This window comes from Salvelinus alpinus, chromosome 22, assembly GCF_045679555.1.
Source record: "Salvelinus alpinus chromosome 22, SLU_Salpinus.1, whole genome shotgun sequence".
NCBI classification, from domain to species: Eukaryota; Metazoa; Chordata; class Actinopteri; order Salmoniformes; family Salmonidae; genus Salvelinus; species Salvelinus alpinus.
Window position 1 is genome coordinate 14,741,180 of NC_092107.1, and position 16,287 is coordinate 14,757,466.

Genomic DNA, 16,287 nt, shown 5'->3' on the forward strand with positions numbered 1-16,287 from the left:
ATCTCAGGTTTTACTAGATTGGCCAGTACTGTACAGTTAGAGAAGGATTCTGGCTTAAATCCAGAACACAGGGGAATAGAGCAGACATTCTTCACACTGGTTCTTACAGTATGCACACTTGCTGTGCAAGAGGTACATCAGCGTGTCAGTGCCTCAGCTGGAAAGGTCTTTACTCAGAACGTCTCGGGGGACAAGTCTCATTTACTCAGCCGCCTGAGCAGACACCCGTTTCTCCCCTGGGCCCGCAATGCTAGTCCTTCAAGGGAAAATGGCAGCATTTATGTGTTCTGTTAAAAAAATGTAAAAATACAATTATACAGTCATTTGGCTGGTGGCACCAGATACCCAGCAGTATATCACTGTCCAGAGTCCAATCTAGTGCTCCATGCCCCTCAGTCTCTATGCAGGTCCTAAAATGTATTGTTAACAGTTGTGCCAAACGCACACAAACAGGCAATTCGCGCTCTATAAATCGACTCCCCCTCTACGAGTCACTGGGAAAACAGGACAAACAGATTAAATACACTGCAATGCGCCTTATTAGCATGGGTGAACTGAGTGGCCCTGTTAGTCAAGGCCTATCAGACTATGGTCTCCTCTTTAGCCATACAACCCTGAATCTCTGACCCTATGCATCAGAATCCACTTCCACTGGCAAGCCATGGTGTTGAAAGGCCATCCGCAAATTCTTCCAACATTAACTTATTTGCGTACTAATTGAATTTGAAACATTCTTGGGTGCGTTTTTTTGTTGTTGCATGCGCCAGTACAAAACCCCCTTTCAGTTAACCCACTAGCCCAGATACTTGCAAGCCATCGCGAAATCAGAATCACACGACATACCATTCCACACACATTCCAGAGAAGATCTACACCCCTCTGTTCTCACACTGTTCCTTTATTTCATGATGCATGTACAGATCTGGAACTCCACATAAAAAAACAGACATCCTCTCTACTGTATAAAGCAGAAGATTAAAAATCCTCCATTAATGCCAGAAGCTGAGGCATCTGACTTGTTACATTTCGCAACATTTCCAAGCTGATACACACTGGACGGACAAGAATCAAAACTCTGTGCAATCACTCCCCGACAAACAAGGCAGACATATTTCAACATTTTCAGATGAGGTGCATGTACCTCATAATATTATGGAGTAGAAATGTATTTTACATATTTTTTTTTTTTTTTATTCACTTCTCAGACTTTGACATTACATTTGTGACGTTGTATAGATGAGATCCAGGATTGCATCCCCATGTGTCAAAATAGAGGCACTGACCATAAACCATTACATAACACATACATTATGTTTAGAGGCTTACACTGTCTTCACTGGCCTCAGATGCATTGGCTTTTGGCTGATTGTTTTCCAGCTGGACCCCTTTGGCATCGCAGCAGATGTAAAATACATTTATTGAGTATATACTAACAACCCTCACACATGCAAACAAGATCGCACACATGCAGCAGTACAAAATGACTGCTAATTTATCCTGCTGTAAGTGCATTAGCCAGGTCACCTATCCCATTGACCTACAAATTACTTACACATGGGGTATTTCCACACGTCTCCCTAGTAAATCCAAACTCGGGCATTCAGTATCATTCATTTGCAGAAATCCCATGAGAAATCGAGAGCTTGGGACTATAACAATCTATTTCCAAAAATACATTCTGAGATAATTGGATTTAAAGTTCCGAACCTGCATTGGTTTGAATGGCGTCAGCAATGTTAACTTGCACTCTTTTGAACTTAACATAAATTGGGGTATTTAAAGTACTATATAGGTAGAGAACATTGAACAGGTCAAGGCTATGTCAATAACTACATTTTGACAAAAATGCAGATAGAACCGGATAAATCGAAAGCTCTCTTTAGGTTTGACATAATAAATATTGATATGCAGATAAATTTGTACTTTGTCTCATTAAATGCCCAAAGAGAAATGTTCAAAGCATTTGCCGTTATTAAGTCTTCCATATAGATTCTAAATCACCCACATAAATAAGTTACAAAACCATCATGACAGACCAATCAACAAAAGTGCTACCCTGGCATAGTAAGACACATTATGAATGCCATTAGAGATCGTTACAAATCAGGCCCATTAAGTCATGGGCCACTTCTGCCAGCAGTTTGGTGGAGGGATTCAGATAAATACCAAGCCCACATTTTGATTGGGCCCAACAGTTCTTAATTTCTCGCTGTTCTCATATGGCCTCCTTGTTAATGCATTACGCAAGGCTCTGAAATGCAAAGGCATTCTGGAACTGTCCGACCCCTGAATCAGGTGTGTTCCAGGCTCACCAGAGGTGTGTTGTGCCCCATCTGTGACACTTTTGTCCCTCAGGTTGGCGGGGGCCCATCGACGTAGCTCAGGGCCAGTTGGAAGGAGCGGGCCAGGGAGTTGGAGCGGTGGCACTCTGGGTCCATGAGGAGTGTTGTGGGCCAGACCAGCAGGGCTAAGAACACAGCCAGCAGGACGATCAGGAACACTGGGCTCCTCAGAGTCTTTAGTACCCACACGGCCCCCAGGGGCCACATGCGGAACTTGGTTTGTCTGTTAGGGCACTCATCTGGCCTACAGGAGGAGCATGGATAGAAGGAGCGTGATTGTAATTCTAAGTCTCAGCATTGTTTAAGTCAGGAGTTGTTATTGACCTTGGGGACTGGGAGTGTGTGCTGTTTTTAATGTCAATAAATCACATGGAGGAGTAAGATTTGCTATCACTGTCTAATTGGTATTGATTGGAATATCAAATGTGAAATGTCACGACAGGTATTTGCAGTGTTGTCGTTATGTAAGTTATTATATATAGATACACTCAAATACGCTTATAAGTAAAAACTATGATAGTACAGTAATATAAATTGAACCAAAGCATTGAATATTAAAACATATATGCATATGTAAACGCAGCCGACTAATTCTGATCTTTTGCCCAATTTATTTGCAAAAGATCTGATTGGTCAAAATATAAATAATTGGGCAAAAGATTAGAATTGGTCTGCCTGTTTAAAGGCAGCCATAGTTTCCACGTGAATAAGACTTTACTCACCGTTGCTCACTATGGACCACCTCCCATGAGGCATTGCAGTGTGGCTCTTCCTCTGGAGACTGGCAGAGAAAGAGGAATCAACAGAGAGAGGGATTGTGTACACACATACACAGCTAATCCGACAGGGGATGCATTCATTTTGGTCTCTGCACTGTAGCCCTAGCTATACAACCTTTTACAAGGCAGCTGGCAAAGATATTATTATATATATATTTTTTTACTTCTAGTGTGATCTGCATACAACCTGTCATCTTCAGTACATTATGAAGACAACAGATGAATTAACTTGATCTTACAAGCTGCCATTAACAGTTACGGCAATAATAAATAATGTGATACTGTTACCTGTGGGTTTAATTGAGCCATCCTATCAGACTTGAGCTGGAGGTCACATGACTGTAAGGTGTAGGGGGTCAAACACAGCTCCTGGGGGGGTGTCTGAACAGGGATGTACCTGAGACTGTGGCTTCCCTCAGAGCAACCAGCACACTGTCACACATACACAAATCAGTTTGGGTTATGGCACAGGCTAGACCCATTCTACATGACAGTGTTTCTATGCAACAAAGGCCAATTGTAAATCAAAAGAGACTTGTAGATGCGGTCCAATAAGGTTGCCACACACACACACCCTCACCCCCTTGTCCGCCGCTCTTTCTCTATCCCCTCACTGGGTTTTGACTAACGCTCGCTGCCTATGGTGTGTCTGGTCTTTATGCGCTCGCCTGCAATTACGACAGACATTAAAAAGCCAGTTAACGCCAGAGCTCTCCGCCGTCCCTGTAAAGCAGCCAATTAAGCCTCGAGCGCAGAGACATTAAAGGAGCCCCTTTGAAATGGAAATGGTTCCTCCGCAAGGTTTGAGGCTTTGCAGTGAAATCAGGCTTTCCATCAGCACAGCGATTCACTTTCTTACGGACGTGTTCCCCTCTGACAAACAGAATGCTTTAATCAGGCTGGGCTTCAGACAGCTTAATTAGAAAGAAAAAAGCCACCTCTCCCAAAAAACAGAAGGGAAAATATTCCTGGGCTGTTTCTGTTTTGGTGACACTTAAAAAAACGTAGCCTCTGCTACACCGATGCATTTATAAATCACCATCTCATTGATTTGTTTACGAGAAAGACGAGGTATAAAATAGACACTTTGTAGGCGATGTGACACACCCAAAATAGAGGGCAATGAATTTAAAGCTGCATGCAATAACACAACACTGAGTTGTCGATTCACATGATTCTATGAATATTTACTTTTCGTGATTTCACCAGCGTTAAATTCTCCATGCATTTTTGCAAATAATGCATGGGAAAGTCGATTCCTAGAGCTTCTCGCAGTAAAAGTGAGCCTTTTCTAACAAACAGGTCTGCATATAACCAAACACATTTGTGTGCATGTCTCACTGTACAGTACACACTCCTCTCTGGACCACAAGCAGAACCTAATCAGTGTGGAAGGTCAGGAGTCTTGTGGAGGCTCCAGGGCACATTTCTTTGCCATTCCAGAAAGCTAGAGGATGCTCATGGGATGCAGTATGCTGCTCAATGAAAGGTACTGTTGCTAGCATCTCATTCCTCCAACTTTACTCGTTTCAGACTGCGCCGGCTGTTCTTTTTTGGGTGTGGGCCAAGTTGAATTTCCTCAAAGGATCAGAGGGTTTCTGTCTAAGACAGTGTTTTCACCATTTAACTGAGACTATGATTCATTCTAATTTGGAGGATATATTATGGTTCAGGGGGGACACTGGATCAGTCTTAAAAGGCAGAGGAGTTTTACTGGGTTTAAGGTGTACCTTCGAAGTACTGTCGGTCTGGACAACCTTGGAGCAGGCTCTGTGCTGTTGGACCGAGGGGGCTATAGAGGGGACGGTGTGTCCGTGCGTCTGTCCCAGCCAGGCGCTGATGCGATCAGGGTCAAAGTTCACAGGCTCCTGGGAGGGTCCGTCGGGCATGGAGGTCGTCCAGTGGCCAGAGAGTAGAGGTTTGCCATCTCTGACACTCTGGATCGTGGGAGGTGAGAACACCACTGGGCCTGCATACTCAAAACTCCTCTCCGGCCTCTGAAAACACCAGCCACAAGTGAGGATAGATTGTGTACATTTTACCTGAAATGAACTAATACATTTCATTGAGAGTTTTGGTTTTAATATGCAAAAACCCTGGAGGAGTCTTTGAAGTCTTTATATTTCTGGCTAAAATCAGTCCTACATTTCTGCATCTTCCACTATTAAATCCAATGGGTTTGGTTTGGAGTTCAACACAATCAGTATTATTAGTCACACCAGCAAAACAAAACTTCTCTGTACTGACACCGATGATAATGGAGGTACTGGCTTTAGGCTTAACTAAAAAAAAGAGCTAAGATAGTTTTTTCCTCACACACACACACACACACCCCTCTTGCACACACACACACACACACACAATAACTCCTTGTTAATCGAAGTGAAGAACAACATTGTGTGTCATCATTTCAATGGATCATGTGTTTCACACATACTTCAGTATACACTGTCCAATGCATTATTCAAATTCCTTTGCCGGTTGAACACAAGTTTACATTCCTGATAATATTGCAGAAACATGTTGACCTGCGTGTGCCTCTGAGCCTAAGGGAACAGTGGTCGAGCGAAGAGCCAGAATACAGATCAGTAGGAGGAGCTCGGTCTACTCACCATTTCCTCTGCTGCTCTGTAATTTATATCAGACTGAGAGCCTATGGAGCTGAGGTAACTCTGCCTCTTTACACCATCTCTGGCCAGTGGCTTTTCTCGATCTGTTTGAATGAAACAAGCACACCTCAAATCTGGTGCCAAGCCTCACCGACACATATCGAAAACAATGACAGCGTTAATCATTTAAACATTTTCTCATGGCACCCCAATGGAGGAGGATAGAACAAGTGGATTATTCCATCGGTGTCATTAACCTTTCTTTAATCCTTAGTCAATTATTTAAATCTCCTACCTGTGTTGGCACTGAAATATGACAAGTCGGCGTCGGATTGGGAGACTGGGCCCCCGATGTCGACGGAGGGGTCCCACTCCAGCACCATGTGGTCCAGGTTGGGGGGGTTCTGCTGGTCTGGGGCGCTGCTCTTCTCAAAAACACCATCCTGCTCCAACAGGACATCAGACGGACAGCCGGAGTCAGAGGCTTGAGTCAGTACACAGTCATCCTCAAACACCTGACATGGGAAAGATAGGGAGAGGGAGGAAAGATAGGGAGAGGGAGGAAAGATAGGGAGGGGGAGGAAAGGTAGGGAGGGGGAGGAAAGGTAGGGAGGAAAGGTAGGGAGGAAAGGTAGGGAGGAAAGATAGGGAGGAAAGATAGGGAGGAAAGATAGGGAGGAAAGATAGGGAGGAAAGATAGGGAGGAAAGATAGGGAGGAAAGATAGGGAGGAAAGATAGGGAGGAAAGATAGGGAGAGGGAGGAAAGGAGGACGTATAAATGGAAGAGAACTACTACAGGATGCTATAAAACACACTAATGGCAGAGTTGTTCTCAGTTTGGCCTGGAACAGCTGATCAGAGCCAAAAGAGAACATAGGCATATTCCACAACCCCAAATCCCCTCTCCTTCCTTCACTAGCTTCCTTTAACCCATATAGGCCTTTCAGAACAGTGGACAGAAGCTTAGAAGAGAAGAAATCGTGCAGAAAAGCAGGGCCTTAGAGTGGCTGGTGCACTTAAAGATACAGGTTTAGCGGAGCCTACCAGTCTCATGCTGAGTAGGCGTGTGTGCAGACGACCCACTCCCTCAAATACGTGGGCACAGTAGAGCAGCAGCTCCTGCAGCCCCGCCTCGATGTCTTGGGCGTCCTCTGGCTCGCTCTTCTGGATCAGCGCCTCGCCCCGCTCCAGGAGACCGTTCAGACTCCCCGCAGTCTCCCCCACCGCCTCCTGGAAGCTCTGAGGCCAAACACACACACAGCACAGCCAATCAGGGAGGAGACATTTACTAGGGGAAGGGCCGTAAGAATGGGTACTGGAATCAGGTAGAAGCATATCAGGCAAGTCAGAGACAGTTAATGGGAATTACAGATTAATGACCAGGTAAAGCAGGTGCAAAATTATGTTAGGCAAAAGTGAGGACCACTGATTGCGTGGTCAGATTACTTGGCTGGTCAGTCCTGTCCAGTACAGTCCTAGGCCATGTCCTTTACCTGCAGCTCCCGCATCTTGTCACAGGTGTCCCTTCCAGAGAAGTGTTCCACCTCAGTCAGCCTAAGGTCCATGTCAGCAAGCCACACAGCCATCTCTTCCCTCTGGCCCTCAAACTCCTCCCGCTGGGACACACGGTGCTAGGGGAGGGGCCGGAGGAGACGGGGTAGGAAAGAGAGCACGTGAAGCGAGGGGAGGAGAAATAAAACATTGTAGGCCAAGAGAAGTGGAGGTATAGCGATATAGATACAGAATAATAGTCTAGTCCTCCGAGCAATGCTGGCATCTGAATACATTTGGGAGGAATCAGATGTAGCTCAAAAAAGAAAACGTCCCCCTGCCTTAGACATCTGTGTGATGGAGGAAGGCGTATCTTGCACGTCTTACCTTGAGTCTGCGGCAAACACTCTCAATGGTCCCATGTAGGCGGTCCCAGCGCTGACCACAGTCCCTGGCCATGCCCAGCAGGCGTGACCACATGGCCCCATCAAAGAGCCTGGTCAGGGTCCTGTTCCTAAGGGTCAGACTGTCCAGCTGCACCAGCCGAGCCCCAGCCTGGGTCCTCAGGCTCTGGGAGGGGAGAGCACAACAACTGGGGGTTTAGATCGAACAGTAGAGAGATACTTGTTCTATTATACAGGTGAACGAAACAGTTCTGTAATAACATCTCTATTAAATCTGTAATAACAATGACAGTGTCTCTACGCAACGACTGAGGACATAAACACCAACATGGGGCTGTAGATGGCCATTAGATGGTCTGATCTGGTCTCCTACCTCAAACTTCTCGAGCTCCTCCTTGGCAGTGACAAAGAGCACATGGGCAGATCTGGGGGAGTCGGCAGCCTTCTCAGCCAATCGGAGCCAATCGCTGAGAGAGGAGTACTCCTTCATGAACTCATGCCATAGCACCCATTTTCTTTCCAACCTTTGCGAGATACATAAACAAACAAAGGCCAGACTGGTAAATGTAAAAGCACATTAATTAGGGTAGTATGGTTCACTGCAGTTGATCAATATAATCTACTATCCATTAATTAACTGTCCACATTAATTAGGTCTTAATCCTTCAATCGGCAAATACACTTGAGAAAACCCCAATGGGGTTAGAAGAGAAGACAAATGTGTTGAGTTGGGAAACACTTACTGGACACATCCATCCAGAGATGGGCTTCCATCTTGGATCAAGCAGGTTCCCAGTGGCAGACAGTCTTGGGGCTCCTCATTGATCTCTTGTAGAGGCTGGAAGTGGTATTCGGAAAGTAGGGGCTCAGTGTGTTCTAAGATCAGGTCCAATCCCAAGGGGCTGTTCACAGACTTGGTAGCGGCTCGACATTCATCCTCTTCCGACATTATGTCACTACTTGTGGTGCAGGGACAATAGTATCCATGACTACCGGCTGGGAGTGGCACCCCCACAGGCATCTTGGGCTCCACCTGTCACCTGGGTGGCTCCACCTGTTTGGCGTGCGAAAGTGTCACTGCATTACAACACTCCGAAATGAGGTGACAATTAACACATACTTCCAAATAAATTGCGTTGAGTGCATTTTTCACAGTAACGTAATGTCTATAGTACGTTATCAGATGGAACCTACATGCTTTCAATGCACTCAGTAAAGGTGCCATCTTTGAAAAAACGATCATAAAAGGGGGGGTGTCTTTGAGTACACTCAGTGTTGGGTGAGTACCTGAGTTCACCCTGATGGGTTATTCATATAAGTCATTACAAATAGAGTTCTGAATGACTGCCCAGGAATTGAGAGAGACAGCACAGATGGCGAGTAGCTGAATGCCTCTCCCAGAGTGAGGCAACTACCCGAATGGCCAAGCGGTTATTTTCTGGGCCATCTAATCGTTTTGCAGTAGCAATCCCTCTTATGAATTATGACTCAACAGTTCCACACTTCAGACCATTCTAAAGGGGGTTAGGAGCTGAAAACAGATTTTCACATTACGGACTGTTGAATAGGAAATTATAACAGTAGAGTAGTCTTTTGGTCCCATCGATATTGACATTATCCATTACTGCCTGCCTTTAGAAAAATCCTACAACAAAAGATGAGGGTGTGTAATTAAACTCGTCTGAAACATGCACTTGTCTGATCCCGTCTGTTTAATCCTGGTTGTTTGTCTGTCATCTATACAGTATAGTTTCTCTTTCCTCCTTTCTCTCGCTTTTATTCAGTGACTGGACAGCACACTGGGCAGCAGCCTGTCAGATAACGTTTCAGAGTGGGTACAGGTTTCTGATGCGTTCAGATCTTTGATAAACTGATAAGATCAGCAAAAAGATCAGTTTATCTAAATACCATTTAGATCAGTGGCATTCAATTTTGGGGTGTTGACCCCTAGTAGGGTCAGGGGGGGGGGGGGGGGGGGGGAAACTTCAGTGGGGTCGCCAAAAGCTAAACAAAGACTTAAGAGTACATTTTGTATAGGACAATATACAAATGTTTTTGAGAAAGATAATATTTGTATTTATTGGTTTCTTTTCATTTTGATGTAATGAATTGAAGGTTATTTGTCGATGTGAAAATGTAAATTTCCAGATTTAAGTCCCTGGTAATTTTTTTTTTTTGAATAGCACTGATTTAGAGAGAGAGATGTTCCATTCATTAGCTCCCGAGGATTCTTTTTGATGCAGTCTTCTCATTGTCATTCATTAAAAAGTAATTCCATGTTGCCATGCTTCAGGACGGAAGGCATGTCGATATGTGAAAAGGAATGACAGCTCCTTCCTGGGTAAGTAGAACAGTGTGGAGGATGTTTCCAATACACATCACTGGCAATCTACAATCCCACCTGTGAGAGACCATCGACCCAACTATCTATACTTAATATTCCTTTCATATCCCGCCTGAGGAACATTCAGGATTGCAGAAGTTCTTTAGTCAACGCACAGATTTCACAATCAAATTGGAACTCTTGGCAAACTGCTTATGTAGTTCTCGGTTGGTTCATTTGTGTGGCACAAAGCCGTGAGATACTTTCCATTTCAGCCAATCTCTGAGAGTGACATGCCCACAGCTCTAATGACTAAACTCAAGTCCATAGGTCACAGCGACTGCCAAGATAAACTTTATGCAGGGCAGATGTGAGGCCGGGCTGTCAGTGGAGTCTGATAACTGCCATCATCATGTGTGATACAGTTAAGGATCACATCAAAAAAAGGGTATGATTTTATCACCCCAATGTAATTAGTGCTTATCTCACATAGACAGCAAACAGGGGGCACAAGGTTCACATGGTTATTACCATGGCATTATGCCAACCCAATCTGCTCACATTACTAGTGTTGTCAATCAAAAGTCCCGTAAACAACTTAATTGAGATGCCCTGGAGACTCAAAACTTCACAACAAGTTAACACAGGAGTGTTCTTTTCTATGGCAGTTATATTTTTTTAATGTAGAGTTAAATACAAATCCAGACAGTGGAAGTAGCCTGTAGGCTTTTAAAGAATTCCCTCAGCCTTGGAGGCCGATAAATCACTTCACACTTGTGCCCAGAAGAGTTATGAGGGCACCACTCTGGCCCTGGCAGAAGAAAATGCCAAATAGATTTCCCCCGGTCCCTTACCTGCTGAATGCGCCATGGAAGGTCGGCTACTCTGCTACTGGGGGCCTATTGTTAATCATCTGCAAGTCAACGAACCCCTCTGGGCTAATGTCACACTTGATAATCCAGCACAGCAGACTGACTGCTGCAGCACCGACCGGCCTGAGATTGACCTCTGCCCTTAGACTAATGAGACAGGGAATAACAATACCAACAAGACACAGATTTATCAACAGCCATCTTCTCCTCTTCATATTCAGATAGAAGAGAAAGCAGGGATTTCAAAATGGCTGCTAGCCAGCCATTAGTTAAATATGAATAACATGAAACTTCCTTTTCACTCATGAGAGCGCAGCGTCAGTCAGATCTCAACATTCATAAGTGTGTGTGGCTGACTGCTCCATCACAAGAGGGCACGGAGTCATTGGATTGGACCTCGATGCGGTGGAGTTGAAAATCGAAAGCAGTTTTATTACTGTTAGGGGAGCTCACCCAATAATGGAACCTGCAGATGTCACAGCTTCGAAAGGGCACTCATGTAATTTCTGCAGACTGGGACGGAGAGAGAGAGAGGGTTGGGTCGGTGTCAGTCCCCCTCTAGACAGCACAAAGGACAGGGGGCTTCACTGACTGCAGGTGATGATACTGTCCCAATAGGCTACTTCTCAATGACAGTACATTTACTCTGTTAAACCTTGCTCTTTAGAGTATGGCAAAGGCCAGCAGTGTATATAGTATAGTGCAGTCCCAAGAGACTGGATATCAAGTCACCATTTCAGCACAGATTAGAGCAACTATTTGCTCATGAATACATGAATAGGGATATGACAAGTAAACTAATGCCAGCTTACGCCCACAATGTGCATGCGTCATTTTGCTGTCGGGGTAGGGGTGGAGCAAAGCAGGTGCATCTTGGTAGTTTTCCATAACAATACCCGCATTTGAATAAGTGAGACGGAGCTGAATGAACCCAAACAGTGAAACTGCTTGTCTGCTATGGAAGAAAAAACAAAAACTCTCCGGCTCAGACAAAAGGTGAGCTGCTGACGTCATCAGCCAATTTTGGCCCAGACGAGCCTTGCTGCTGTACGAGACAAACGAAAAATAATGACATCGTCAACACAGCCATTAAAGTGTGATTGGCCAGTTGACATTTCCTTGCCTTGGTGGATGCTTCGTCAGCTGACACCGGTAGCATCCTGGATCACCTGACGGACAGGCTGGGAGCGGGAACATTACCAGGGAAAAGAGGATTGTTAACCTATGAGTCAGTCTGCTATTCAGTCCTTGACAGAACGTATTAACAGTCATTTGCCTAACATTGACTCAACCTTCAGCTCACGTACTCCTGGCTACATGCTCTAGCAGGCCTGGGCAATTACAGTCCTCGCATGCCTGATTGATGTCACTTTTCCTCCATCCCTTGCAAACACACCTGATTTTAACTAATTGCATTTTTAACTGAAGATCATGATTAGTTGATTATTGGAGTCAGGTGTGTTAGCTGGGGCAAAAGTGTGACACCAATCAGACCCCCTGAGGACTGGAGTTGCCCAGGCCTGCGTCTAATGGGACAGTGTCCGGGGACAACAATTGGCAATTGCATCCCTTTAGCCGTCTGATTTGCGGTGGACACTAAACATTTATAGCCAGCTGGGACAAGTCATTCTTTGTCTGGGTGTGGGCAGGCAGCTCCTCTCCTCTTCTAATGGTGAAAAAAAATAACAGCTATTGGTATGCTGGTCCAATGCCTGGAGCAGAGGCTCAGGAACAGACCGAGGTACCACACCGCTGCATGAATCACATTTATCTGCCTGGATAGTATTAGATGGGCTCTACAGCACCTCCAGTGACCACGTAGGTAGTCTTGCTCAACAAACCTAAACTTCAGCATTTTTTAGGCCATGCCAACTAGTTCAGTATTTCGACAACTCTGAGGGCAAATGCAATCCAATCAAAGGGACCAGGCACAGTACGCAAAATTAAACAAATAGCAAGCACACAGAGCCATGGGAAACATAACTAATTGTGAAAAGTGACAACCGTGCATGTCACCATAGCTGAAATAATGACATCTTTACAAAACACCTACATCTTTTCTCATCCCAACATTTAGCGTGCCTATTGACACGTCCACAGTGCCCGTCTATGTTTTGCAGCGTGCCCGCCCACTCCTTTCTGTGCCACAACGCGGGCAGAGTCAGGAGCAGCAGCCGTGGGGGACATCTGTGTTTCCAGTGACAGGTTGGCGGGACAGCCAGCGAGGAGGAGAGAAAAATGGAGCGTGGCTTCACGTCTTCTGCTGCTCCCTACCCATCCCCCTCAAACTCTCTCCCCTCACCCCCCATGGACCAGAGACTGTGGCCATTGTCTCGGGAGCACAAAAGACTCAAAGTGAACAAATGTGCCTTTCTGCTGTCCGGATGGAGTGCGAAAGACAGGCCTGGGACACCTGATCTATCCCACTATCTGCACAGAGATAGAGGCAGCCAGGGAGAGAATCTCCCCCATCAGTCACCCTGAACTGATCCAAGATCAGAACACGGTCAGTTGTGGGGGAGAAACGGAGCAGGTCCGGGCCGGGAGGGATCTGGTGACCCTGGATGGAAACTTTCTTTCACCATTAACTAGGCTGTGCCTAAATTCAGGGAGACAGAGAAAGAAATGGCGGAGACAAAATGGAGGGCGAAGCAGAAGTGAGAGAGAAGAGAAACAGATTGAAAGACCGAGAGGGACAGATAGGAGAAATCATGATAGAGTGAGTGAGTTGTGTACTGTAGTATCGAGACAACACTCTGGCAAGATGTGTGCCGCAAGTCCCTGGGACAATGCCCTCAGTGACTGAAAGACAAATATTACTTTGTACCACTACTGCACTCTAATAAAAACATGGGTAAACATCAAATACACTACAAAAGCTCTCATATTTCATAGGCTGCTAGAATTACCAAGCATTTCTTACTAATATTAACTAAAAAGGTGTGTTTGGAATACAATGCTACGTTGGTGAAATCGGACTAGATGTTTCCAACAGCAATACCTCAGTCTGTAGATTTCAAGTGTCTGTATAGTGTATACAGGCCTAAAGTAGGTGATGAGTACAAGACAACAAGGACAGAAAACAGAGAAATTATGTGAACACAAAAGGAACAAGAGGCTGGGCTGGGAACAGGCAGAGATTGTGTGGCCAAGTACACTTTAGGTTACACAGATTATCCTTGGTGTCAGATAAAATCTCTTTTAATAAGGGGTGTATCTAAAATGTAGTGCTTGATCAGGCATGGGAAACTGGTGCTCTGGATATCGTGGCTATACAATTGCTAAGAGAGAGAGAGAAAAAAAACAATCACAAAGAGAGCCCAGCACTGTAGAGTACAATGGCTTTGTGGGGATCATCTTTGTCCAAATGCAGAACACATTCCTCCATTAGTGACCGCACCTCTCGTTAGGGTGAGCATCATGCATCCACACACAATGCAGTATATATAGGACATGGGAATGGAACTCAATTCTTAGAGGGTTGGAGCACTCACTCAATTAGACTCAGTGGCTTACAATGTTCCTTGTGTTCTACAATTCCATGTTATCAGGGGAAATGACCCGAATTAAATGTGTTTGGCTAAATAACTAAGAGAGCAAGCTAATGAATACAACGGAAATTGACTGAAATGAAAGCCAACAAACACACAAACAACCTTTTGGGAAACAATTTAGAGGCCCGCGATGGAAGTTTGCAAGCGGGGCATAGATGGACAGATAGACAGACTTAATCAAAACGGATGTCCGGATGGAATCAAAAATAATCACAACATTGAAAAGTTCCTGTTATACAATAAATGTTGCTTAGAGGAGACCATCAGGTAAATAAATCTGACTGTTAATCCAGTTCAGAAATCCTTTTCCTGTCTATTTTCCCTCTCAGCTCTTCATAGTGGGCAGATACTCTACTGCCAGATGCTAATCTCGAGGGCCTGAGCCCCTGAAGAGGGGGCATTGTGTGACTACGATTTGTAATCTTGAATGATGAGAGGGTATCATATCAATACCGACATGAGAAAGGCCTGCGATTCTCATTCGGATTATTGTCCGTACACCCTTTATCTCTGGTCAGGGATAGTAAATTAGATAGTTATCCAAGATATCCTGATTCATGGCTGCTCAAACTCATGAGTTGTGTTTCACAGCCTGTTGTCAGCCTTCTGATCCAAGGCCTGGCACTTGTCCAAGGGATGTTGCTGACTGATTCAGTAGTTAATTAGCTGACACCAAGTTCTTCTGGTCAAGCACTGCTCAAAAGAGCAGAATCATTTTATCTAATTACTGGTCACTGATGAAAAAATGACTGTCAAAGGGCTGTGAAGATGCACTGTCATTCCCATTAGGCCTATACAAACTTGGTTCATTCATTGGCATTACAAGGTTTTTAGACATCGGCCGTCAAAAGTGAAGTGCATTTTGTTGTGTAAAAGTGCTTTCTACCTTGTGAAAAGAAAACCATTTTTTTGTGAAACTTAGATGGCTGAGGAGCATTTGGTTCCACTAGGAGTTATAGGTCTAACCGTAAGATTATTGATGCCACATCCTTAAAGAGATAACCTCAAGGCATGACAGGGAATCCACCTGTAACAATGAGTCATGCATACTGTATAACACAGCTGCCAGACATACAGTAACCGGTTCCTGTTGAAAACAATTTACGTGGAAATTGCACTTTAGGCCTACAACTTGGTACTTCCGGAGATAAACACCACCCATGTTCTTGGATATAGTAATAACATTGACGAAATGTTGAATGTTTTGTTAATGACCCACTTTGTCGTCTCTCGACAAACAAAACTTGAATGAAATAACATGTACTTCTATATTTCAATAGGCCTACTCGAAAGTTTAAACTATGTTGACGTCAAAATCATCAATAGCATTGAGACAGGGAAACAAACAGGTAACTTACGATTCTGCTTCGTCTGGATTCACAGGCAGGATTCATGCAGCTGGGAGGTCTTGAGACTTGGAAGCCCCATTTCGCTCGATGCCTAAATATGATAAACACCTACTCGAAATTCGGAGGGAATATGTGCACGTTTAAATCATCAACTATAGGATGTCATTTGTGAGGTTTATCTGCTTTCTCTGGTTAAACGTAATCACTATCGGAAGAGCACGCCGTTGTTTAGAATGTACCCGGTAACTTGACCTGTCACAGGTAGTTTGAAACCACACCCCTCAAACGCATACAGTACTCACCTGCATTAAACTTCCGTCTAACTAAATATGTCACGTACTGACAATTCTCAAATAAAAATCCGTTCTTAAATAACTTAAAAATGTAGTGGACAATTAAATTGAATATTATTTTAATTATTTTAATAAAAAACTATAATATCTTCATCAAAAGTTATTTCGAGACTGTAATAAAAAACATCTATGAGATGTCTGGATCATTTGAAATAAATGCAAATGTTTATATGTATTATACAGGCTGTGTGCATGGCTCATCTACCCCCT

General features: G+C 44.4%; 1 protein-coding gene across 2 annotated transcripts; it reads right to left on the reverse strand.

Moving 5' to 3' along the window:
• Positions 1 to 878: 878 nt before the first annotated feature.
• LOC139549087 (nesprin-2-like) lies at positions 879 to 15,992 on the reverse strand. 2 transcript variants are annotated; one of them, XM_071359205.1, is made up of 12 exons: positions 15,734 to 15,992; positions 8,370 to 8,680; positions 8,000 to 8,150; positions 7,610 to 7,792; positions 7,225 to 7,362; positions 6,776 to 6,970; positions 6,026 to 6,245; positions 5,734 to 5,834; positions 4,852 to 5,118; positions 3,410 to 3,553; positions 3,065 to 3,123; positions 879 to 2,586 (listed from the first exon to the last, which is right to left on the reverse strand). In XM_071359205.1, the coding sequence occupies exons 2-12, from the start codon at positions 8,645 to 8,647 to the stop codon at positions 2,352 to 2,354; spliced, it is 1,971 nt and encodes a 656-aa protein (XP_071215306.1). In that variant the 5' UTR covers positions 8,648 to 8,680; positions 15,734 to 15,992; the 3' UTR covers positions 879 to 2,351. The 2 variants fall into 2 exon arrangements, with proteins under 2 accessions (XP_071215306.1, XP_071215307.1); XM_071359206.1 differs by having other exon boundaries at positions 1,178 to 2,586; positions 6,026 to 6,173; positions 15,734 to 15,871.
• Between the last annotated feature and the right edge of the window lie 295 nt (positions 15,993 to 16,287).